At 45.8% G+C, this 23,945-nt stretch overlaps 3 protein-coding genes across 11 annotated transcripts in view; 1 reads left to right on the top strand and 2 right to left on the bottom strand.

Moving 5' to 3' along the window:
• Positions 1 to 25: 25 nt before the first annotated feature.
• On the bottom strand, positions 26 to 4,277 carry PSMC5 (proteasome 26S subunit, ATPase 5). 2 transcript variants are annotated; one of them, XM_019732911.3, is made up of 12 exons: positions 4,128 to 4,277; positions 3,520 to 3,591; positions 2,499 to 2,568; positions 2,086 to 2,183; positions 1,862 to 1,918; positions 1,548 to 1,778; positions 1,137 to 1,263; positions 844 to 1,034; positions 642 to 740; positions 451 to 561; positions 272 to 358; positions 26 to 133 (listed from the first exon to the last, which is right to left on the bottom strand). In XM_019732911.3, the coding sequence occupies exons 1-12, from the start codon at positions 4,149 to 4,151 to the stop codon at positions 80 to 82; spliced, it is 1,221 nt and encodes a 406-aa protein (XP_019588470.1). In that variant the 5' UTR covers positions 4,152 to 4,277; the 3' UTR covers positions 26 to 79. The 2 variants fall into 2 exon arrangements, with proteins under 2 accessions (XP_019588470.1, XP_074175888.1); XM_074319787.2 differs by lacking the exon at positions 4,128 to 4,277 and adding an exon at positions 4,066 to 4,089.
• On the top strand, positions 4,275 to 11,381 carry FTSJ3 (FtsJ RNA 2'-O-methyltransferase 3). Its single transcript, XM_019732898.3, has 21 exons — positions 4,275 to 4,628; positions 4,699 to 4,791; positions 4,959 to 5,064; positions 5,347 to 5,393; positions 5,515 to 5,594; positions 6,024 to 6,123; positions 6,212 to 6,406; positions 6,486 to 6,601; positions 6,718 to 6,822; positions 6,908 to 7,008; positions 7,249 to 7,329; positions 7,421 to 7,564; positions 7,696 to 7,831; positions 8,912 to 9,096; positions 9,222 to 9,339; positions 9,420 to 9,697; positions 9,975 to 10,060; positions 10,146 to 10,245; positions 10,356 to 10,539; positions 10,616 to 10,710; positions 10,792 to 11,381. Exons 2-21 carry the CDS (start codon positions 4,725 to 4,727, stop codon positions 10,982 to 10,984), a joined length of 2,517 nt encoding a protein of 838 aa, XP_019588457.3. The 5' UTR covers positions 4,275 to 4,628; positions 4,699 to 4,724; the 3' UTR covers positions 10,985 to 11,381.
• The window catches only part of DDX42 (DEAD-box helicase 42), a 34,766-nt gene continuing 18,881 nt past the window's right edge, over positions 8,061 to 23,945 (bottom strand). For 4 of the 8 annotated variants that reach the window (XM_019732892.3, XM_019732894.3, XM_074319782.2 and 1 more), the window contains 11 exons: positions 22,412 to 22,531; positions 21,381 to 21,557; positions 20,649 to 20,777; positions 19,930 to 20,029; positions 19,300 to 19,347; positions 18,687 to 18,784; positions 17,487 to 17,763; positions 16,499 to 16,725; positions 14,945 to 15,055; positions 13,729 to 13,830; positions 11,475 to 13,064 (listed from right to left, as the gene is read on the bottom strand). In XM_019732892.3, the coding sequence (XP_019588451.1) occupies positions 12,351 to 13,064; positions 13,729 to 13,830; positions 14,945 to 15,055; positions 16,499 to 16,725; positions 17,487 to 17,763; positions 18,687 to 18,784; positions 19,300 to 19,347; positions 19,930 to 20,029; positions 20,649 to 20,777; positions 21,381 to 21,557; positions 22,412 to 22,531 (2,103 nt within the window). In that variant the 3' untranslated portion in view covers positions 11,475 to 12,350. Of the gene's footprint in view, positions 13,065 to 13,728; positions 13,831 to 14,944; positions 15,056 to 16,498; positions 16,726 to 17,486; positions 17,764 to 18,686; positions 18,785 to 19,299; positions 19,348 to 19,929; positions 20,030 to 20,648; positions 20,778 to 21,380; positions 21,558 to 22,411; positions 22,532 to 23,945 lie in introns of all 8 variants that reach the window. The other 4 variants (XR_012492099.2, XM_019732896.3, XM_074319783.2 and 1 more) reach the window with 4 other exon arrangements.

Raw genomic sequence — 23,945 nt, 5'->3', positions numbered from 1 at the left:
CACTCATTAACAGACTGAAGTCCTGTAGAGCTTGTCCTGCAGAGCTTTATTGGAGGGATCCACAGAAGGGACATCCACCTCACTTCCATAGCTTCTTGATGGACATGTTTTTCTCACTATCCTTCTGCATGACCTGGAGAGAGAGGAGAGAGAGAGAGAGAGAGAGAGAGAGAGAGAGAGAGAATTAAGTTACAAACTGGGTGAACACAGGCCCTGTCTCCCCTGCTCCAGAGCCACCCTCAGCAAAGGCAGAAAAGATGGGGGCCTATACCTTGGCTACTGCCATCTCAAAGTCCTCCTGTGTGACGTGGACTCGCCGTTCCCGCAGGGCATACATGCCAGCTTCAGTACACACACCCTGAGCAGGGAAAGGAAGATAGTGGCTGTTGCTGTGCCCTTGAACCCAGAGCTTCCTGCCTCTGCCCCCTTTCCCTTGGGCTCTCCAATTACCTTCACTTCAGCCCCTGATGCTCCTGGCATGAGCTCAGCGATTTTTCTCAGGTTGATCCCACGGGTCAGGTTCATTTTTCGAGAATGGATCTTCAAAATGTCCAACCGAGCCTAGAGATGGGAGAGGAAAAGCCTGAGCCCCACCACCTACCCCATAGCCAGAACCACTCCCAGCAGGGACCATCACAAACCTCCTCATTAGGGGGTGGAAATTCAATTTTTCTGTCGATGCGCCCTGGGCGAAGCAAAGCTGAGTCTAGGATATCAATCCTATTAGTAGCCATGATAACCTGAATAGAGAAAGGGTGTGGCATCAGCTAAGTCCTTCCTCAGGCCTCTCCTCACTTTACCCAGGGCCTTCCCTGTCTCATCCCATGGCCGGCAGCACCTTACCTTGATATTCTTGGTGGCCTCAAAGCCATCCAGCTGGTTGAGCAGCTCCAGCATTGTGCGCTGCACTTCACTGTCCCCTCCAGAACCCCCCTCCAGCCGTGAGGAGCCAATGGAGTCAATTTCATCCATGAAGATGATGGATGGAGCGTGTTCTCGTGCCATGACAAACAGCTCCCTCACCATTCTTGCCCCTGTGTCGAGGGCAAGCTGGCGTTACGGAGGTTGATGAGCTTCCTACCCTAACCTCCACCCCCTCACTTCCACTTGCTTTTCATGTTTCTAGCCACAATTACCTTCCCCAATGAATTTCTGTACCAATTCAGAGCCAGAGACACGAATAAAGGTGCAGTCTGTATGATGAGCCACAGCCCGGGCCAACAGTGTCTTCCCAGTACCTGGTGGTCCATATAGCAGCACTCCCTGGAGACAGACAGCAGGACTCAGGGCAGAAAGCCAGCCCCACATTTCATCCCCAACATTTACTGAGTGCTTGCTCTGCTAGACCACGCCAGATGCTCAGGGATACAGACAGTGAACACCAAGGTCCCTTCTGCAGCTTGTATTCCAACGGCCTCAGCAGCTGGCAGCATCTCTGTCCCAGGCCCTCTTCAGCTCCCCTGTACCTCCCGGACCCATTTGGCCTGTGGTGTACAGAACAGCGTGCCCCCCCCCACACACACACACACACAAGCCCTGCTCCTCACCTTAGGCTGCGCAATGCCCAGCGCTTCAAAGAGCTCAGGATGCTTCACAGGCAGCTCGATGACTTCTTTGATCTCTTTGATCTGCTTGTCCAGTCCGCCAATCATCTCGTAAGTGGAATCTGGCACCTTCTCCACCATCATCAGGGACACCAGTGGGTCCACCTTGTTGGGCAGGATCTTGTGCAGAGTGTAGCTGTCATTTCTTAGAGCCACCCGGCAATTGGGTGTCACCTGGGCGAGGGGAGAGCGTTTCAGGATCTGGTGTGGTGACAGCTGACCCCAAGGTCCCCACCTCACCTGCTTGCTGTACTCACATCATTGATGTCAATGTTCTTGTCCACGTCCACGACAAACTTGCCCTCAGGATGTACCTAAAGAAACAAGTGCTCAAGCCCTTCCCTGACAGCCATCAAGTCACCAACCTCACCCAGGGAGATCCACGAGTCCTAGAATAACGTGGCAGAATGATGTCCTCAAGGCTACACACAAAGGACACAAAGGAATGCAGCGGTGGTCCCTGGAGTCATGCTGCCTTTACCTTAACTAACACTTTCTTCTTATCCATGGCCCGGACCACTTCCCCTACATAGGAGCCCTGCTCCTGCAGCAGCTGTAGCTCTTCCCGCAGCAGACGAACTAGATGGGAAACAGACATAGTGGTCACTCAGCTTCTTCGGTGTCCCCTCCTCCACCATTCAAGTCAATATGCACGAACTAAGCACCGTTTTGAAGTTCTGAAGGGAAGGCCACAAAAAAAGTCAAAACTCATGTCTTCAAGGTGGTTACAATGGGGCTCGGGAGAGAGCTCTGCACGTGAACTTTGTAAGTGCAAAGCATCACCTTGGACTGGGAGAAAAAAACGCCAATGTGAAGACCCCATTCAGCGCGATTTGAACAGTCAGACCTCAGACCAATTGCCCACATGCAGCCTTCCCATCTTTCTCTCCTTACCTTTTGCATTAAGCTCATTCCTCTGTGCCTGCAGCCTCCGGAGATTTTGGCTCTTATCATTCACAATCAGCTATGGAGGACAAGAAACAAAGGGCAGAAAATAGGTTAAAATCTTAGCCAAGACCTTCAGAGGCTGGTATGAGCTGAGTGAGGGAAGAGCACAGGGCACCTGCATGTTTCAGATTCTCCAATATGATTCTAATGGCCCTGCCCTGCCCTCCAAGAGACCCTCTGGAGCCTAGGGCAGCCATCAAAAAATGCTGCTTGTCTAACACTGGTCCAGGAATAACAAATCCTATTGGAAAAAAGTTACAGCTGGCTCATGTAGTCAATTTCTTGCAGGACAACATATCAACATGCTAGAGTGGGAAGATCTCTTGAGTCGGAAGCCTAAGTTCTAGTTCTCCTGCCAATAAACAGCTAGATAAAGCTAAGGAAAGCCATTTAAAAGGTCTAGTTCTGTTAACAAACTGCAAGTGGGCACAGCATCACCCACCTTGCTTCTTTTCAGGACTGTTGTGAGAAACAAATGAAATAACACGTAAATGAATTTCAAAAATGATAAACCAACTATAATACCTATAAATGCACCTGGAATTCAAAAATATTCCCTGTGGCATTCCTCCATTCAATTTATATTATTTTCCTTATTTCTATGGTCCCCGTTCCCTCTTCAGGGAGCAGTGGGTCACCCAATTCCTTTTCATTCAGTCCCATGAAATCAGCGTTGTCCAGACTCCTCAATTCTGTCTTCCATTACACTCTCACTATGTCCCAACCCCTCTCTGATAAATCTCATCTGAGCCCCTATCGTCCCTTTTATCAGATACCCTCTCAATCAGGCTTCTTCCAAAAGAAATGGCCCTTGGCTAGGGGTACCTTTTCTGCTTGACTCTTGAAGGGGTAACAAACTATTACTTCTTCCACTGCGCCTCCCAGTGGAATTATATGGATTTGTAAAAATCTCCATCAATCCTTCCCCGCTTCTAGCTCTCTCCGGACTTCTGGAGTCCGTCCTTACCTGCAGTTCTTCAATCTTGGACAGATAATATTGGCGGAGTCCACTTCCTGCCTTCCCCTCTTCCAGCTCCATCTGAAGACACAGCGTAATTATTAAACAACAGGCTAGCCATCCAAAGAATAAAACCACTTCCAGCTTGGACCTTGGAGGTTTAAGATCTGGGTTCTAAACCCTCACTCCAATTGTTCAGAACCCTTCATTCCTTCATGACTAAACTAAAAGCAGAATGCGAATGCCGCCTACTTCGCGAGACTTGCAGGAGGACCAAGAGACGATACACACAGAAGCGCTTTGTACCGAGTTAGGCGCTATACAGACCCGAGGTGTTATTGCTAGAGGCGGAGCCAGCAGGAAGGACGGGGGCCCCGCTCCCGCTCCCGCTCCCACTGCTCCTCACTCCGCTTCCACTGTGTCATCCTCTCTTGGCCCTGTCCCGACCCGCCGGGCGGCGCTGACACAGCAGATCCGGTCCCAAGCAGGACACATCCTAGACTGGTCCATCCAACCCCGACCCACCCGACCCTCTTTCCCCGGCCGGCGGCCCACCTCGGATCACGCCTGCTCCGCATCCAGCCCCGCTGCCCGCCCGGCCGCCGCCGCCGCCATACCTGCTCTGGCCCGTCAAGCGCCATCTTCCCCCTGTCGCGGAGAACGCCGGCATTCGGCCGCCTTGGCGCGCAAGCGCAGAAGCAGGGCCTTGGCGGCCGAAGACCGCGGCAGAGACGAGTTCCGGGTCAATGGGCGGGGTGTGCGACAGACGATAACAAATAACAGGGGCCATGATAGGAGGGGACTACGCGAGGTCGGGAGCTTTCGAAGGGGCTGACGAGAGCACAGAACTTCTGAGTTGCTCTCTAGAAACTCTGTTTTGGTCCAAGTAATATGCTCCCTTGGTCCCACCTTCCAACTTATAAAAGCCGGCGACAGAATCTATAGATCGCTTTTTTGTGTGTGTGTGGCCACGCCCCAAATGGCGGAAAACGGGGCCCGGGACGCAAGCGGAAGCGGAAGTACGTTTGGTGCCTCCATGTGCCGCTCCAACAGTGGTGAAAGCGGCGCTGGCTGGTGTCGAGTGGTGTGGCTAGCTACAGCGCAGTGTGATTGCCTCGGTAAGTGGGGAACGGACGCCGGAATCTAGTGCTTCGGGAAGAGACGTTCCAATTTCTCCTTTCTCCCTAGATTGAGTGACACTACCCCGTTCCACCATGGGCAAGAAGGGTAAAGTCGGGAAGAGCCGGCGGGACAAGTTCTATCACTTGGCAAAGGAGACTGGTGAGTCTGGGTTCGCGCCTTCCGCGAGCTAGCGAACGAGCGACCTGGTTGAGTTCGTCCCCCTTTCCAAACATGAGTTTCTCTTCCGCAGAAAGGGTAGTGGGTGGTGAGTCTGTAGAAATCCCTCTGGGAAAGCACTCCGCGGACTTGTATTTTGTCGCCCCCAGGTTATCGTTCCCGCTCTGCCTTCAAGCTGATTCAGCTGAATCGCCGCTTTCAGTTCTTGCAAAAAGCCAGAGCCTTGCTGGATCTGTGTGCTGCGCCAGGAGGATGGTGCGTAACAACCAGCCCCTGTCACCTCTGACAGCCAGCTTTCTGGGTTCCCGCCTCGGATGACTGAAAAGTTGCACTGGGGGTGGGAGTAATAACAATAATACCAGCCTCAATTTCTCTACTCGTCAGAACATACACTGCAGAGAAAAAGTTTGAAAGTGTACATAGGACATGCTCTGGCCACTGCGCTTGGCCAGGCTCCTAACACTGGGGGTGACAGATCACATTGCCACCGGTAGAGGGACAGTCCTAGGTATTTTAATCTTTATTCTTGCTTTATAGGTTGCAGGTGGCTGCCAAGTTCATGCCTGTATCCAGCCTTATTGTGGGTGAGTGACAGGTGGCTCTCCCAGGTGTTTTAGGGGTGGGAGTATGAGGTAGTGTGTTCTACATTTCCTTTCTCCCTGCTTGAGGCAACATTTCGGAATACTTGGACCTGATTTCTTTCAGGGGTGGACTTGGTTCCAATCAAGCCTCTTCCCAATGTGGTAACACTCCAGGAGGACATCACGACAGAACACTGTAGGCAGGTGAGGGAAATCTCTTTTTTCTGGTCCCCTTTATATGTAAACATCCAGTTCTGTGCCTCTTCCCACCCAAATCTTCTGAAGGCAAGATTTTTCCCGTTTACCATGGCTTGAGCAGTGCCTGAATGATGTCTGTAAGCCCGGGATATGCCTCATGTCTGCTCTACCTTTTACTTGGTCAGGAACGAGCTTTTTGAAATTAGAAGAAGTGCAGAGATTTTAGTGAAATCCTTTCCAGTGGACTTACTAGTAGGCCGTAAGCTCCATGAAGACAGACATGTCATTTTTGTTGTCATATCCCTTGTACTTGGTGCACTATTTGGCCCATGCTGGGCACTCAACAAGTGACTGGGTGGACAAATGGCTGATCGGGGACTCCGTTTGTAGCCATTCCTGTGTTTCTGTTGCCATAATCCCTTTCCCTCTCTCTAGGCCTTGAGGAAGGAGCTGAAGACCTGGAAAGTTGATGTTGTGCTCAATGACGGGGCCCCCAACGTCGGGGCTAGCTGGGTCCATGATGCTTACTCACAAGGTGCCAGGAGTCAGGCATGGAGATGAGGGTAGAGGTGGGCATGTCCTCAGGCCGCAGAGGTCCTCAGCTAACCATTTCTCTCCCACAGCCCATTTGACACTGATGGCTCTTCGTTTGGCTTGTGATTTTCTGGCCCGAGGTGGCTGCTTCATCACAAAGGTTTTCCGTTCCCGTGACTATCAGCCCCTACTATGGATCTTCCAGCAGCTGTTCCGCCGTGTCCAGGCCACTAAGCCCCAAGCCTCTCGCCACGAGTCTGCAGAGATCTTTGTAGTCTGCCAGGGTGAGCATCACTTCCTTCTTTCTCTTGACTCAGTCTCCCAACTCCCAAAGCAACTTTCTGATGTATCTTATCATCTTAGGATTCCTGGCTCCTGACAAGGTTGACAATAAATTCTTTGACCCCAAATTTGCCTTCAAGGAGGTTGAAGTCCAGGCCAAGACTGTCACTGAGTTGGTGACTAAGAAGAAACCAAAGGTGCATTTGGGGAATGTGGCTACCCTCAGGTCCTAGAACTCGGGAGATTGGGTCTGGAGGGTCCTGACAGGCACCCCAGGAGGGACTACTCAACCTTCTTTATTTCCCTCCCTAAGGCTGAAGGCTATGCTGAGGGTGACCTCACTCTCTATCACCGTACCTCAGTCACTGACTTCCTCCGAGCTGCCAACCCTGTTGACTTCCTCTCCAAAGCCAGTGAAGTGAGTCCCCAGACTTGAGGTATAAGGGAGCCCCTGAGACATGGCCTAAAAATTTCCTTTGACTTTTATTGCTTCTCCCAAACAGATCTCACTAGATGATGAAGAATTGGCCCATCATCCAGCTACCACTGAGGACATACGGGTGTGCTGTCAGGATATCAAAGTGCTGGGGCGCAAGGAGCTTAGGTATGCGGTGGGGTGGGGGTGGGTATAGGTACCAGGAGCACCAAAGGCAGGGAAAGGCCTGTGAAGGCCATGACATTGGATCTCTGGGAATAGGATGCTGTGTGCTGGGCTAGAGGTTTGGGGTGGGGACCTGAGCCTAGGACTTACATGACTCAAACATGAAATTTGGGGTGTAGGCCTAGAACAGGACGGGCAGAAACACAAAGGGATAGTAAGGTCAGTAATGGTATTTCTGGGCAGGTCCCTGCTGAATTGGAGGACGAAGCTTCGGCGGTATGTGGCCAAGAGGCTGAAAGAGCAAGCAAAGGCACTGGACATCAGGTGAGGAGGGAACTAACGCAGGGTAGGGGTGGCCGGGTGTTAGGGAGAAGTGCCTGGGAAAATAAGCAAAGCCCTGGGACTGTTCTGTCAGCCTCAGCTCGGGAGAGGAAGAGGAAGAAGGTGAGGAGTCAACAGCTGGGGCTGTGAGGCAGCCCTCCAAGGAGGAGCAAGAGGAGGAAGAGCTGAACAGGACCCTGGCAGAGATGAAGGCCCAGGAGGTGGCAGAATTAAAGAGGTGAGGGGAGCTGGGGAGGAGCTTGGGGAAATCCCCGCAGAGCTGCGTGCATGGAGAGCGGGGGGAAGAGAATGAAGGTATGGATGGAGAATCTTCAGAGCTGGGCAGGTGTAATTCCTCACACCCCTCAGGAAGAAAAAGAAACTGCTGCGTGAGCAGAGAAAGCAGCGGGAGCGTGTGGAGCTGAAGATGGATCTTCCTGGGGTTTCCATCGCAGATGAGGGGGAGACCGGCATGTTCTCCTTACGTACCATCCGGGGTCACCAGGTGAGGCGGGGCTGGCACAGATGAGACAGATCTGTTTGGGTATTTGGAGGGGGGACAGGGATTGGATGTCTGTTTTCTTAAGTGTGTTGCATGATCATGGCTCATGGTTGCTGTCTTCACCCATAAATAGATGACTTGGAGAGGGGAGACTGGGAAAGAAACAAGAGCCTTGTGTCTCCAAGGCCACACCTTTGGAGGATTGTACACCACATGATGGAAATTAGGAAGATTTATGAGTGTGACATAGGTTTATTCTTACAGAACTAGAACCTAAGAACATTATATATGTGTCTGCATGTAACATGTAGTATGTAAGAACAGAAGAACCAAGAAGCAGCCTTTGCAAAAAGCTAGGTTAGTCGATGCAGCCAGGGGTCTGGGTGACCAGCACATGTGATGGAGGGTTTCTGCGAGGGGAACGACGTCATCCTCCAGTACAGTGAGACCAGGTTAGCACCTTCGTGCTCTTGACCACAGGATGCTGCTGTCTGCTGAATACTGGAGACTGCTTTTCCTTACAAAAGCAGTGTCACGAGCAAAGTGAGCTTTTGGAAAACCAGGTCATCTTTGTTGTACAGCAGCAGCAGAGCATAGGGGTCCTGGAGCAGATTACCAGTTAGCCATTCTTTGCCTCGGTTTTCTTATCTGTAAAAGAGAACAGAACCTACCTGCCTACTAGGGTTTGGGGGAGGAATTAAAAAAGAGATGCTGCCTGAGCCTTTAATTCAGTGGTAACAAATTAGACCTGTAGATTGTATTATTCTCAGAAGGTGACGAGGTGCCTTCTAAGAAAAACCAGTGTTTTAGAATATTATAAGAGTTGATGCTATATAGACCGTAGGGTACTTTTCTATAAACCTATTTCTGGTACCATTGACGACGAGACAGCTGAGTGGGACGGATCAGTGACCTAGCCTAGAATGGGATGTTTTAAAACAGCCCATCACTTCCCTGTCTATAAAAGGGGATAATGTATTTGCCACAGTGTATTTCCTGATGTTGCTGAGAATAGTTCAATGGACACAGGGAAAAAAGCAGTATGTTCCTCTAAGTACCCCTGATCTGTTTGTCAAACTTTAGTTGTTAGAGGAGGTAACACAAGGAGATATGAGTGCTGCAGACACGTTTACATCCGACCTGCCAAGAGACGACATCTATATATCAGATGTTGAGGATGAAGATGACGACGCATCTCTGGATAGTGACCTGGATCCAGAGGAGCTGGCAGGAGTTGGAGGACCTCGGAGTCTAAAGGACCCAAAGCGGTAAGGTGGGGGCTGGGGTGTGCAGGACAGAGGGCCGACCCCGCAGCTCGAGTGCTGAAGCAGAGTTGGTGGCAGGCAAGTTCTCCAGGGTACTGACGCTTCACCCACTTTGCTTGAATCTACAGTGTACGATTTGCAGAAGCAGATGATAAAGAGGAGGAGGAAGAAGAGAATCCACTGCTGGTACGACTGGAGGAAAAGGCGGTCCTGCAGGAAGAACAAGCCAACTTGTGGTTCTCAAAGGTCAGATGAGGCTAGGGGCCAAGACAGACAGGGAATTGGCGTTCCCAGGACAAGGGTGGCTGATGACTCCCCCGTCACAGGATGGCTTCCGTGGGATTGAGGATGATGCTGACGAGGCCCTGGAGATCAGTCAGGCCCAGCTGTTGTATGAGAGCCGGCGGAAGGGACAGCCGCAGCCGTCACCACCAACACCTTCACCACCTTCCAGAGTGAAGACAGAGAGAAAACCTCCCCAGTGCCAGGAGGAGGCCCCTAAGGAGGAAGAGGCTCCATTGGAGACAGAGGGAGCCACCAGCCCTGGGGGTCAAGAAAGAGATGACAGCTCAAACAGTGATAGCAGCAGTGAGGATGAAGAGAGGTGAGCGATTGCAGCTGATGGGAGATGGGATGAAGCGGAAGCAGCGGTTATGACCATTTCTATAAGTTGGGGTTTTCAACCTTGGCTGTAGATCAAGAGCTTTAAAAATACTGATGGTTCTCATTTGAGTGGCCTGCAGTACAACCTGGGTGGCCGGACTTCCAGAAGATCCCCAGGCAGTTTTAAGTAGGAACCAGGGTTGCAGTGAGGAGGAGTGGGTCTGAGTGGTGTGGGGAATGGGTGGGGCATTTACGCACGGTCCTCCCCTCTTCCACAGTTGGGAACCACACCACGGTAAGAAGAGAAGCCGTGGGCCAAAGTCAGATGATGACGGGTTTGAAATAGTGCCTATCGAGGACCCAGGTGAGAGTGGGTCTGCACCCAGTGGAATGGGAGGGGACAGTGGAAATCCCAGTGTGGGAATTGAGTGTGGACTTGACTCCTCTAGTTAAACATCGGATACTGGATCCTGAAGGCCTTGCTTTAGGTGCTGTTATTGCCTCTTCCAAAAAGGCCAAGAGAGACCTCATAGATAATTCCTTCAACCGGTAAGGGGGTCAGAAAATCCTGAGAAGTGGCCCAGGGTGGGGTGGGTAAGTGGTGGTTTCTTCTCTAGAAAGACTGGAGTGGCCATTGAGCTGGTGTCCTCTCCGCCTAGGTATACATTTAATGAGGATGAGGGGGAGCTTCCAGAGTGGTTTGTGCAGGAGGAAAAGCAGCACAGGATACGACAGTTGCCTATTGACAAGAAGGAAGTGGAGCATTACCGGAAACGCTGGCGGGAAATCAATGCGCGGCCCATCAAGAAAGTGGCTGAGGCTAAAGCCAGAAAGAAGCGGAGGGTAAGTAGTGGGGCTGCCTGAGATGGGTGGGTGGGGCAGGCGTGGGGAGGCCAACCTGACTGAGGTCCTCATACAGATGCTGAAGAAGCTGGAGCAAACCAAGAAGAAGGCAGAAGCTGTGGTCAATACGGTGGACATCTCAGAACGAGAGAAAGTGGCACAGCTTCGAAGGTAATAGGGGGGTCACCCACAAAGGTACACTGGGGTTAAAAAGAGTGGCAGAAAGCCTCTAACCTATTTTTCCATTTACAGCCTCTATAAGAAGGCTGGGCTTGGCAAGGAGAAACGCCAAGTCACCTATGTTGTAGCCAAAAAAGGTGTAGGCCGCAAAGTGCGCCGGCCAGCTGGAGTCAGAGGTCAATTCAAGGTGGTGGACTCAAGGATGAAGAAGGACCAAAGAGCACAACAACGGAAGGAGCAGAAGAAAAAAAACAGACGGAAGTGAGCCGAGCCGGCAGGGCCTCTGAGAAGGCAGTGTTTGGACAGGGAAGGAGGGACAATTCGCTGCGGCTACAGGTTCCCGCCCTACGCTCACTTGCATGACAGTCATGTTGAAGAGTGAGGAGGGGTACCTAGAACTCATGGTGGTACCGAGTGCTGAGGGCATCCTCTGCCTGAAGGAAGGTCTGTTAATGCATTGCTCGAGTGTCCTGTTAGTGCTATAAAAGACCCCACAACCTTCCATGAAGAATGCGGGGACTAGATGAAGTCATACCTGTTTTAAATCACGGGGAAGTTCAGTGTTGGGTTGGCTTTTAGTCCATTCCTGGGCAAGTGGGCCTCTCAAGTCTTCCCCCATCCTCTTCCATTATCTGAATAAAACCATGATGGTTGATGTCTGACAGTGTAGTTCCCATTAAGTGGTAACTTGTGCTGCACTGTTCTCAATTGTAGTTTACTGACTCAGGAAGTAGAAATGACAAACAATCCACAGGTCCCAGTAGTAAAACATTTACTAGAGCAAGCAGAAAGGAATGCACATCTTAAAGAAAACTTCACAAAGTCACAAAATTCAAAGTACGTATATTTCTTTTATAAACAAGATTGAAAAAAAAAAAATCATTTCAGCAAAAGATTTTTCTACCATGTGGCAAGTTAAAAAAAATACAATGAAATAGGAGAAGACAGTTAAAAGCTGTTGGGTTTTTGTTTTTTAAATTTAGCAACACTTCAGACCTGGAGCAATTCTGTTTTTAGGATCATCTTTTCCCCTTTCATGGTAGCTGCTCTGGGTCAGGCAGGCTGCTGCTTCTGGTCTTGGGGCTGGATACAAACCTGGCTGGGGAACCTGAGCTTCAAACTCACACTTGAAATCAGACACCTCCCTTTCCTACAAATGTCCGGAAGCACCAAAGTGCTTCCCAAATATCCCTAACACTGTAACGGACTGGGTTTGCAGAAGCCAACTCCTAAAAGGACTGCCTGGCCACATAGCTAAGAAAAAGAACTTTACTTGTAGATGTTTATATAAGGTGACATTTTAGTAAAAAATATACACATATAATACAAAGCTAGAGTGAGTTTTGTACCCTATAAGGCCCTTCCAAGGTATTTTCATCTGACCCTCATGACAACTCACCCAGAGCCAAAAGAAGTTTCGAGCTCACTGCTTCCCAGGACCAAAGCAGCTTCCCCGAGAAAGCATCCAAAAAAAAGGATTCTGATGAAGGGGTAATGTCTCCAAGCTCCAGCTATCCACTAAGGGCAGGGGGTCCTTACACCTTGGGCCCCAACCCAGCCCTGAGACACCTAGTTATCAAAAAAAATCTTTCTCAAATTTAAAGACGATTTCACACTTCAGCACATACCATCTAACTGTCCCATCGACTTTTCTTGCGCTTGGGTGGCTCAGGAACGGCGAAACCATCAGCTGTCTTATCTGTCTTGCTGTCCACCTTGTCCATCTTGCTGCTGTCCACCTTTGGGTCCATTCTGCTCTCACGGTTACAACCTTCTTTCCTGTTTTCACCATTCCGACCATCATTTGCACCTCGGCTCTCTCCGTGTCGGCCTCCACCTCCTCCATGCCTGTTCTCCCCATGACGATGACCATCAGCATGCCGGCTGCCGCCACCGCCGCTGCTGCTTTCTGGGTAGCGGTATCCATCTCCATGGCGACCACCATCTCCGTGACGTGGGCTGTCGCCATGCCGATTGCCACTGCCACTCTCTCCATGACTATGACGGTTGCCAACCCGGGTCTCAGTATATCTCTCTCTCTTCCCATTGCCACCCCCAATTCCTTCTCGGCTGTTACTCCCTGAAGCTGTGTTGTTGACTCCCTGGGCTCCAGCAGTAGGATAGGTCACCGGGGCACTGCTGAAGTTACCAGTATTGCCAAAGCCTGGGATGCCCTTGGTGGCACTGGCAATGGGGCTGTCAGGACTGTTCTGGCCCTGCTGAGCTGAGTTAGTTGGAACAGAATTCAAGCTCCCTGCACTTGTCCATCCACTTGCCCCAGCAGCAGAACTCCCAGCCTTCTGGTTGTTTAAGCTGGCTGCAACAAAGTGACTCTTGTACTGGGACTGAAAGAGACAACAAGAATAGCTGAATAGATAAAACAGTAAGTTCAAGAAACTTGAATGTATAAGCTTGGCAATGATGAAGTATGCAGAAACTTGTGCATTCACACACGGTGCTATCATGCTGGCCTGGCCTTAAGCAGCCTGATGGCCCCACGATCCCATGGTTTCTCTGGTCCTCTATTAATTGACAAAGAATAAATCTTGGGACCTAACTGAAAGTCTGGAGATGGTAAAAGGTGCAAATGAAGGCCAGCTAGCTAACTGGAGGGGTAAGTGTAGAAGGAAGACAGGCTCACAGTCCACAACAGGTACAGAATCAAACTTGGCTTAAAAATGGCAATTCCGCTCAACCAGATCGTAACAGCCTTGCAGGTGAGCAACACTGTAGGCAATTGGGGCAGCGAGGGAACACCAACCCTGCTGTAGTACAATCGTCCCAGGCTTGGGGTGTGATTGAAGCAGACAGCCAGCAAAAAGGGTTTCTCTGGTCTCTATACCTGCATCTCTAGGTAAGCTATGGTCAAGTTTATCAAAACTGAAAGCAGTGAGAAGACTCTAAATCCAGCACCAAACCTACAAACCTAGCTACCATCTCAAGACTAGGCCGCCTTGGCACTTCCCAAGAGTTACTATTGAAAACTTTTAGTTAAATGTTATCTCAGACCTGGAAAGCTGCTTTCATTGCTGTCAGCCGATCTCCCATGGCTCCTGTGGAGGGCTTGTAGGCCTCATAGTTGCTCATTACATTGTTGTTATTTCCTCGATCCTAAAAAATAAACACACCCATGAGGATGGAAGAAAAGCAGGAAAGCCCACTCACTGCCACAGATTGGGCCTCAATATACTGAAAACTCGAGTGAGAGCTGCAATGGGAACGGGATATTCTTAGAAAGTTACTAGAAATGAGGTTAGATTATGCCCAAAGCTGATTATATGGTATTACTTATATATACAAAGAAACATGTTTATGTAATTATGTAAAAATTATAGCAGTACAAAGCAGTGCAGCACATGGCTGACTGCTCAGGCTCTGAATCTAGATCCTTAAGAGTCTCACTCATACCCAACACTTACCAGTGTGTAACCTTAGGTGCCACGGGTTTACGATCTATACTTACTCTCATTGGGTGGCTGTGAAGACAGTTCATATGTGTGACTGCTTAGAACGGCCCTGGTATAAAGTGCTCAGTATTAGCTATCACTATCATCTGTGCCACGTGTGTCATCATTATTGTACTGTGGGGAGCAATTATTTATTTATTAGAGACACTAGTTAACTATAATGCTCCAGAATTGTAGACTGGCAGCTTTCTTCCTTGGCTTAGGAATCAGAAGCGACAGGAAACAGGCAATTAAGAAAGCCAGTCAGTGGGAACTTTTGTTACCTGGTTTGTAAAAAAAAAGAAAGCTAGCTCTCATTGGTCTTTGATGCAATTCCCAGAAAGTGTAGAAATCATTCCTGAGTTTAGTTACAAGATACAGCTAGAGTTTACAAAGTGAACCTGTGACAATGCCTTCCTAGCAGCAGGCTCCAGGCACTATTGGAGGGCTTGTAAACACAGGCTGCTGGGAACTACCTCGAGTTTCTGATTCACCAGGTCGGCGCAGGGCACGAGTTTGCATTTGCTGCTAGTCCAGGAACCACAGTTTGAGAACCACTGCTAATCTAGACTGATTTCCTGAGCACGGCTAGTCCATCAAATACACGTAAGTACTTCTTCAACAGAATATCACAACATTAAGAACCAACATTATATTGACTCAAGCCAGCAGATGAAACACAAGCTCCCTTCTAGACAGGGTTCTGAACTCAATGAGGTAGAGGAGGCTAGTCTTAATATCACCCAGGACTCAGGACCAGCCCTGGAGCATGGACTCACCGTGTTCTCAGAGCCTAGGCCAGGCCGCTCCCTGTAGCCTAGGCCTCCTCCACCAATGTTCAGCTTTTTGCCTTTCCCTCCTTTGAAGCGGGATTTCCGAAACCAGGCATTCTGCATTGAACACAATTCAAGGTTAAACCAGGGGTCGGAGAGGCGGCCAGAGGAAGAAGACAAGATCAAAGAGCAAACTAAGTGGGAGGGAAGAACTTTTTGCTTCATCTTTAGCCAAGGTATTTATGGCAAGAAAGGAACTGTTCATGGGAACCACAGATTCGCTTCTTTTTTATAATTTAATCTACCATTTGTCATTAGACTTAGATCCTTATGGAAGGCTTCCTTTACTGCTCCTTCCTCCAGGCACTCCAGAAAGAGAAGTGATTACTTACCCTGGGTACTTCTAACTTCCTCGAGGAAAACGATTTTCTATCTTTCAAATAATCTATATATACCATTGGACATGAAAAAAAATGGAGCTTTTAAAGAATTAGTGGGTTTGGAAGGAAAGGGAAAAAACTATGTAAAGTGACATTTATTAGAATTGACTCTAGGGGCAGAGGCCTAGAACTGGTAGCCACATAACTAAAAATCTTATTTACTCGTACAGCCTAAGTTTTCATTGATCACTGACAGAATATTACTGATCAGATGTAGTCACGCTGTCTTCAGAATGCAAACAACTCTGGGGGAGATCAAAACTGTATCTGATGGTCACACCTTATAATCAAAGTGAAGTTCTTGAGAGGCAGGGCAGGTTTGGCAAAGGTGCTCATCAGGGAAGCTGATCACAGTCTGAGAGCACAGGAGGTCTGAGGCACAAAGAGATGAAGGAAATGCCAAAGACAAAATGTATCGTGTTCAAATATTTAGTTTAGGAATGGCTCGCTGTACCCAGGAAAGGGAAGGAAACATTACTCTTGGGCACTGCAGGGCCTTTACTCCCAGGCCTGAAGCATGGACAGGACCACACAACTGCATTACCGGCTAGCAGTGCTGTGGGCTGGCCTAAAATCTGAAAAATACGTAGGTATCTGTTATCAGAATGTGTATCCCAAACCCACTCATAATTTGGGGACTGCATATATTAACACAGCTCAAGATTTAATTCAGTAGAATGCCTCCCTCAGTTTGGATTGGCAATCAGTGTGGTTAAAGGTCTGAGATCTAAGTCTATGAGGAATAGTGAAATACATCATTTTTGAAAGACAGCACACATTTTTAGCCTCCCATCAAAGAGAAGAGTATTTGAGGGAAAGGGCAGTAAGAATAGTAGCCATCTCTGAGATTACATTTATTGACACATATGCTATGTGGTAAGTAGGCAGAAATTTAAGGGACAGATTTTAGCACACGGAACAGCTTTTCAATGCAGATGCTACTGAAAGGAAAGGATAAGCAGACAGACCAGATGAATTTTAATGTCCTACAATATCTCATAAGCAGTATCCTCTCCGTCCCACCCCCTTTCTTGACATGCTTCTACGTATGTTACCTGCCTCAGGCTTGTTCAATTTCTTTCACAACATGGAGCAATCTGAAGTGTGCCCAGCTCCTCACCTGCATTGCCAGATCTAGGAGTTCCTTGGAAACATGCTGATTGGCTCCTTCCAAATTCCGGACAAGGTCACCAGCAAAATTGCTGTCCTTGGGGGTCAGCAAGGTATAAGCCACGCCCTTCTCGCCCGCTCGTCCTGTGCGGCCAATCCTGTGAGTATGGGTATCAATGTCTCGTGCTACATCATAGTTAATGACAGTCTTAATTGAAGGAATGTCCAGACCACGAGCTGAAATAAAAAACAACCCAACCAAATTCTTTAATTCTTCATCAGGAGTCAAAAGTAACCCCAAATGCTCAACCTCTAAGAACCAATATCCCTCTTATCTAGGCAAAATGCATGGCTTGGTGAGCTGAGATACAGGCATATAAGTTATCCTTCTAGAACAAATGCCACAGCAAGTCAAATGCAGCTCAAAACTTACGTCCCTTTTCTATAATGCTGAGCCATCTATTGTAAGGGACATATTCTGCCATGAATAAACTGCTATGGTGTCTCTCTTGCACTAGGAATATATAAAAAATTAAAACCAGCATCAAGTGTGCCTTACAGCTGAAAAATTAACTCCTTTCTGGAAGTAAATACATTTTTAAAAGTAGCTATTAAAACTCAGAACAAAACCAAAAATTATACTTCAACAAATTTTGATCTTTAGTGAAGTATGCCCAATTAAACAATCAATATAAGATACTTACTATATTCAGACATACAAGAAGGACATAACTTATAATGTAACTGACTCAACAATTTTTTCCCAAGTGTCTTCCAATTGCACGGATATCTTTTTTTTTTGCAGGGGTATCTTTTTCTCAGAAAGAAACATTAAGTGAAAAGTGGTTGTGATCACTGTGCTCTGAACTGATGCTCCATGGGAATGGCCAGCAGAGCGCCTTCCATCAGCTCGCTCAGATATTATAGGTCTTACATAGCAAGACAGTGCCCCCTTATAGCATAGAAACCTAAGGTTATTAGGGAAATTCATACTCTACCTGCAACATCTGTGGCCACCAGGACTGGAATATCCTTTTTCTTAAAGTCTGAAATGACCTTGTTTCTTTCACTCTGATCCATGTCCCCATGAAGCAGCCCAAGATTATGACCCTCCTGCTTAAGGTTATTGGCTAGCTCCTCTGCATTGGCTTTTTTAGTAACAAATAGGAGGACACTCCCTGAAGAGGTAAACTCTACCAGACGCCGGGTAAGCCAGTTCCATTTAGTAGGCCCAGAATGGAGAATCTCCACAATCTGTGTCACATCTTCATTTGCCTGAAAAGGAAGAAACGAAACAGAGGATTGTGACATTTGTGCCAAAGGGCACCTGACCAAGGACCAGACATCACATTTTCTACCTCAATCTAGAACCCTGAACAATCCCTCGTCTCCTTGGGTCTGCCTTCAGCAAGTCAAGAGCAGCTCAAAACTGATGTCCCTTCTCAAATCACGGTGCTCTCCCCATCTCTCCTGATGTGTACACATACCAACTCATTTGTAAGTCCTAATACTTTGCAATACTTTTTATATGCCAATTCAGATTATTCCTAGTAAATTAAGCTCCTTTTCTGTCCCTCCCACTCACTGTTCCTAGTATATTTCCTATATGCACAAAGAAGGTATTCAAATATGAAAAATGGACAATGTCAAAACACTAACTGCACAGAATTTTCTATAATAAACATGGCAAGAACCTTAAGGAATTCTCAAGGCAGCCTTGATTGAATTCCAAATCAAAATTCAGAGAAATTTTCCATAGGGCATATGTACAGGTGAGGAAAAAACCCTTATCTCATTTTCACCGAGCTTTCAAGCCACCCCACTCCACGCTGTGCAGGACTCCTCCCACAATTATTTGTTAGTTCCATCCTATCTCACTCTGCTCATCTTCTAGCTTGTTTTTTGTATTTTTCCCAAAGTTTTTTTTTTTTTAATTTTTATTATGAAAAAATTTTAACTATCCAAAAAAAAGTGAAATTAACACAAATCAACTCCCATGGACCCATCACCCACCTTCAACAATTACCAACACTTTACCAATCTTTTTCATCTATCCCCCCTTGTATTTTTTAAAGCAAATTTGAAACATGTTGCCTCATCTGTAAATACACAGTAAGATTTTTTCTTTCTCTCAGTAGTGAGAAATTAATTCCATGTCTCCATAATATGAGAAATAACAGGTTGGGTTCCAGGGTTACCTCTCCAATATCTCCCTGCACCACTCGAATAGGGTCAATCAGGATATCTCTGGCCAGCTTTTCAATCTTTTTCCGAAAAGTTGCACTGAATAAGAGAGCTGAAAAGTAAAGTAAATTCTGTTAAAGAAACAGTATGACTTATTTTTTGAATATCCAGTAAGTTTCCTACTGACACTCAAAATACTGTTTTTCAAAATAAAACTGAACTTTAAATTTAGTTTAAAAAACTCATTTCGCTAAAAAACAAAAATTGCTCTTATTCTATTTTTATATATTATCAGTTAAAACAGGGTTGTCGGCATGGTTCAGAAAACGTCTCTTGACTTCAAATCAGCAGATCTGCACTGTGCATTGCCTCTACCCACTGATAAAATTGTATAAATTGGGGCAAGTCACTTAATTCTCAGCCTTGGCTTTATCATCTATAAAAATGAGTTACATCTGATAACCTCAAAGATCCTGTGCAGCTCAGATAAACTACCATTATCTCACCCTTTATGGTTCTTACCAGTACACACACGATCATTTTTGCTGCCATAACTGAGTGCTTATAAAATAAACAGGTGTTTATTCTGAGTACAAATGTGACTTAGTAAAACTGCTTGATACATACTCTGTCTGTCAGGACGGACATGACTGGCTATGGATCGCACCTGGTACTCTGGAAGAAGGAGAATAGTAAAATTAATAACTCTGTAATACAGTTTGGGATGCCTGGAGAAGTCATTTTAGTAAAAGTCTTCATACGAGAGATTGTAAGAATTAAGGACATTTTGAAACTCCTTGACTTATCATTCAGTATGAAACTCAAAATCATGGTACCCTCCACCCAGCTGGGCTAGGTCCAGTGGCATTCCAATCAATAAAGATAGAATTTTGACACAGCTAGGTAGGTCAAGGACAGGAAAGCAAAGGACCTTGAATGATATGACATCCACCTACCTAAGAACAGACTTTGACCTCCACAAAGGCACATGAATAAAAAATAAAGCACAGAGATAATATTCCCCTATATACAAAGGCACTTTGAAATGTCCTCAACCCAATCAAGCTTAACATACTTTTCCTGAGAGAACGCCTAAAAATAGTTAACATTTTAGCTAAATCTCTAAAGTCTAACCCTATCCAGGAGTTATTTTTAGCTTCTCTCATGCAGGGAAAAAAAACAGGTAAGTATAGAAAGACATGGAAAAAATTAGTATCAAGAGGAGAGGGAAAGAAGAAACTGGTATTCAAAGCATACCAAACCCCATGTCAAACATGCGATCTGCTTCATCAAACACAAGATAAGAGACTCTTTGAAGATTGGTAGCTTTCTTCTTCACATGATCAATCAGTCGACCCTATGAGATCCAGAAAATGAATAATAAGTAAAGGCATTTACCAGAATTTTCTAAAATTGTGCTCCTGGCAAAGGTACTAACACTCCAGTCTCAGACTATAACAGACAATGATGGTCTGACAGCCTTGGACTTCATGTACTACAGGGCCCAAAAGAACAGAAGTTTTGAAATCTCAGTAAGATGCTTTACATTGTAATTTAAATTGTGAGAAAACGGCCAGAGCTATTTTTGTGAGGCATTCTGAAATGGGCTAATTAAAAACCTTACTGATGTGTTTTCATGCTTACACTACACTCTTCTAGGCAGTTCTGACCATACTCTTTCTGATGCTTCATGCTCTCAGCACCACAGATGCATTTTCTAGGAGAGCACAAGAAAAACTATTTGAAACAGAGGGGAATTCGTAGCTATTAATATACATATATGTCAGAATCTTAATGGACTGTTATTTTAGTCAACTAATCAAAATTAAGCCAAAGCCATAGACTGTGACTCATTACAGTATTCTCAACCTTGCTTTATCACATTTTAAGGCAAATTCCTTCCAATAACTAAGCATTTTTTTCTATACCAACGGAGGCTGAGAAGCCATTTAAATTTAAACCCAAGACATACTTACTGGGGTACACACAACAATCTCTGCCCCTTCCTGAAGGGCCTTGGCCTGCTCCCACATGCTCCCTCCGCCATACACGGCCACTGATCGAAGATTATATGCTTTCCCAAACCGCTTACATTCTGCATGGATCTACGAAGTTGTTGACATAATGACATATTAACAAACTGTGACACTAACAAATACCTGTCACAACCCAAAAGAGAGTTCTGAAAAACACACAGAATGCCATGTCATAGAAAATCAAAAGCTAAAAAGTACTTCAAAAAGCATAATTTTATTCACAAAGTAAATAAAGAGTACCATTATCGTATCTCAACAGGCTATCTAAAATCTTATCTTGGTTATTTCATTTTTTTTTCCACTTCTCTTCCTGACCCCGTCAATGCCCTTCCACCAAGCAAAATGAATTAACCCAAGAGGAAAACATTGGGAGCTTACAATACAAACAATTCCCATATTATTTTCTCTTAAAACAATAGAGAAAAGTGTGTTATAGAAAATTTGGTTATAGAAAATACATAACATACTATTTTCCAAGTTTCCTGGTAGCACAACAGTGTGAATGTACTTAATGCCACCAACCTGTACACTTAAAAATGGTTAAAATGGTAAATTTTATGTGCATTTCACCTCAAATAAGAAGTTTCCTGATAATTCTACCCACTTGACTGCTTACTTGGTACCTTGCTGGTTCACATACGAAAGAAGGCACTCTACAAAAAAAGCACATACCTGCTGGCAAAGCTCCCTAGTAGGACACACAATCACGGCAATTGGTCCATCACCTGGTTCCAATTCCTTCTGGTCCATTATATGAATCAACATGGGCCAGATAAAGGCTGCAGTTTTTCCACTGCCTGTTTTGGCAATACCAATCATGTCTCTACCACTTAATGCCACAGGCACACCCTAGAGAAAAAAATAGAGTATATCCACTCTCAACTTTCCATTTTAAAGACGTTCTGAAGGAAATCCTGAAGAAAGGTAAGTGACAATGACATTCATTTCCACTGGAACAAAACTATCCTGAGCCGTGTATACTGGCTATGGAATAACGAGAAATACCTGGCATTCCCATAACCTTTGTGATTTGTAAGAAACATTATCATTCTCTTCATGTGGATCAGCTACCATTCAAAAAATATGAATGACTTCATTTTGCTTAAAATATAGAAATAAAAATTGCAATTTATAATGTAAGTGGGTTGCTAAAATTTTAAAAATCTTGTCCCCTTGAGAAGGTGCAGACTATCTCATCCATATACAAAAATTCTAATTTTCTGTGTAGGAGTGAATTAAATCCCACCTATAAATAGGAAATAGAAGGTATTACTTTCAGTTATAACGAGAATTTTCAGGTCATGGACAAAGGAATTGTAATCACTGACAGTGCTAAATTTGCCCATATACAAATCTTTCTAATTGAGTTTAGACCTAAAAATTATTTTCTTCAGATTGAAGACAGGTATCAGATAGAAAACATTTTCCAACCCCTTTCGCAACTTTTTTAATGGTAAATAGTTCACTTTTGTTCTTTAAATTTTTAAGGTTTCAGAAATATTCTTGTATTTCATAAATGTCCTCCCTCCCTCCCTAGTTAAAGCAGAATTAAAGTCTAAACCACAGAGGGACTATTTGGACCTTCTATCCACATCAATACAGCTCTGCACTAACCACTGTTTCATTGCTTTGATTTGTTTCTAAAATAAATATAGTCATCGAATATCATTCTACTTCATTTTCTTTCATTCTGTTTTACTTACCTGGCACTGTATTGGAGTGGGCTGTGTGTACTCAGATTTCCGAATCTGGTGCATCAGTTGTTCATCAAACCCAAAATGAGCAAAACTACTTCCCGGTCTAGGAGGTGCGGCACCAGAGACCTAGAGATAAAGACAACTCCCAGGAATGACTTGTACTTCAAAATCAACAGCACTGGAAGTTCAACAATACTTATCTGTCTCTAGCATTTAACTTGAGTATGAAGTGAAAAACATAAGTCTACAGCCAAAAGCACACACTGTTTGAAAAAGTAAAATAACAGATCTAAAACCTCATATAAAAAAAAAAACTCCACGATAAATATTCCAGAGATAATTGTCCTAAAATGATTAAGTGCTTAGACATTTCTTTAATCAAAATTAATTTTCTCATAAGAAATAAAAAAAAAATACTGTTCAACGAATTGCAAAAGTCATTAATGTTTGGTTTTTTTACCACTTTGCATAACTATCAACCAGATGGTAGAAAAAAATAAAAATAAAGAGTGCAGCAAATGTGCTCTAAATAAGACATATGTATACCCACTGGTTACAAAGATATTATCTACCATCTCCATTTTCAGTCATGCCTGGAGAGTTAATGCCCCAGTTAGCGATGGTCCAGCCACCATCATGCACTGTTTGAACTGTACCCAGGTGAAGAAAGAGGCTTAAAACCCCCATACTGACTCCAACAGTAGAAACCTTTCAATGCTTCTCTAGTGATGCTGGTATTTCAAATCAGGATTTCACTTAAAAAGTTGTGTGTTTCGGACAACAATTTGACCATTGTTCCCCAATAAAGTCCTGTTCCCCTTCCCCAATAAAATCTTTAAAAAAAAAAAAAAAAAAAAAAAAGGGGCCGGCCCGGTGGCTCAGGCGGTTAGAGCTCCATGCTCCTAACTCCGAAGGCTGCCGGTTCGATTCCCACATGGGCCAGTGGGCTCTCAACCACAAGGTTGCCAGTTCAATTCCTCGAGTCCTGCAAGGGATGGTGGGCTCTGCCCCCTGCAACTAAGATTGAACACGGCACCTTGAGCTGAGCTGCCGCTGAGCTCCCGGATGGCTCAGTTGGTTGGAGCGTGTCCTCTCAACCACAAGGTTGCCGGTTCGACTCCCGCAAGGGATGGTGGGCTCTGCCCCCTGCAACTAGCAATGGCAACTGGACTTGGAGCTGAGCTGCGCCCTCCACAACTAAGACTGAAAGAACAACAACTTGAAGCTGAACAGAACCCTCCACAACTAAGATTGAAAGGACAACAATTTGACCATTGTTCCCCAATAAAGTCCTGTTCCCCTTCCCCAATAAAATCTTTAAAAAAAAAAAAAAAAAAAAAAAAGTTGTGTGTTTCTTTTAATTTGGGGGAGTGGGTGGTACCTCTTGGAAAACAGATAAGTAAACACATACACATTTACCTCTCTCAGAAAACAGAAGTTCAAACATCACATAGCAAAGGGTAAGACATAGGTCAGAAAGTTGTCCACACCAGAGCAGATAGCACTCTATTATCTGTATGTTTCTCTTAACTAACATCTA

Source organism: Rhinolophus sinicus, chromosome 12 (genome assembly GCF_057876585.1).
Source record: "Rhinolophus sinicus isolate RSI-liver-muscle chromosome 12, RSI-T2T, whole genome shotgun sequence".
In the NCBI taxonomy this organism is placed as follows: Eukaryota; Metazoa; Chordata; class Mammalia; order Chiroptera; family Rhinolophidae; genus Rhinolophus; species Rhinolophus sinicus.
The sequence above is the reverse complement of the archived record's forward strand: the minus strand, read 5'-3'. Positions and strand labels throughout refer to the sequence as shown.

What these genes read in the sequence shown, in the direction of transcription:
- PSMC5 (XM_019732911.3), bottom strand. Translation starts at nt 4,151, where the DNA reads ATGGCGCTTGACGGGCCAGAGCAG. An exon ending in TGGGCATTGCGCAGCCTAAG is followed by an intron (nt 1,264 to 1,547) that starts GTGAGGAGCAGG and finishes GTCTGTCTCCAG; the next exon opens with GGAGTGCTGCTATATGGACC. An exon ending in TTCCACCCCCTAATGAGGAG is followed by an intron (nt 562 to 641) that starts GTTTGTGATGGT and finishes TCCCATCTCTAG; the next exon opens with GCTCGGTTGGACATTTTGAA.
- FTSJ3 (XM_019732898.3), top strand. Translation starts at nt 4,725, where the DNA reads ATGGGCAAGAAGGGTAAAGTCGGGAAGAGCCGGCGGGACAAGTTCTAT. An exon ending in CCATGATGCTTACTCACAAG is followed by an intron (nt 6,124 to 6,211) that starts GTGCCAGGAGTC and finishes TCTCTCCCACAG; the next exon opens with CCCATTTGACACTGATGGCT. An exon ending in TGACTAAGAAGAAACCAAAG is followed by an intron (nt 6,602 to 6,717) that starts GTGCATTTGGGG and finishes TCCCTCCCTAAG; the next exon opens with GCTGAAGGCTATGCTGAGGG.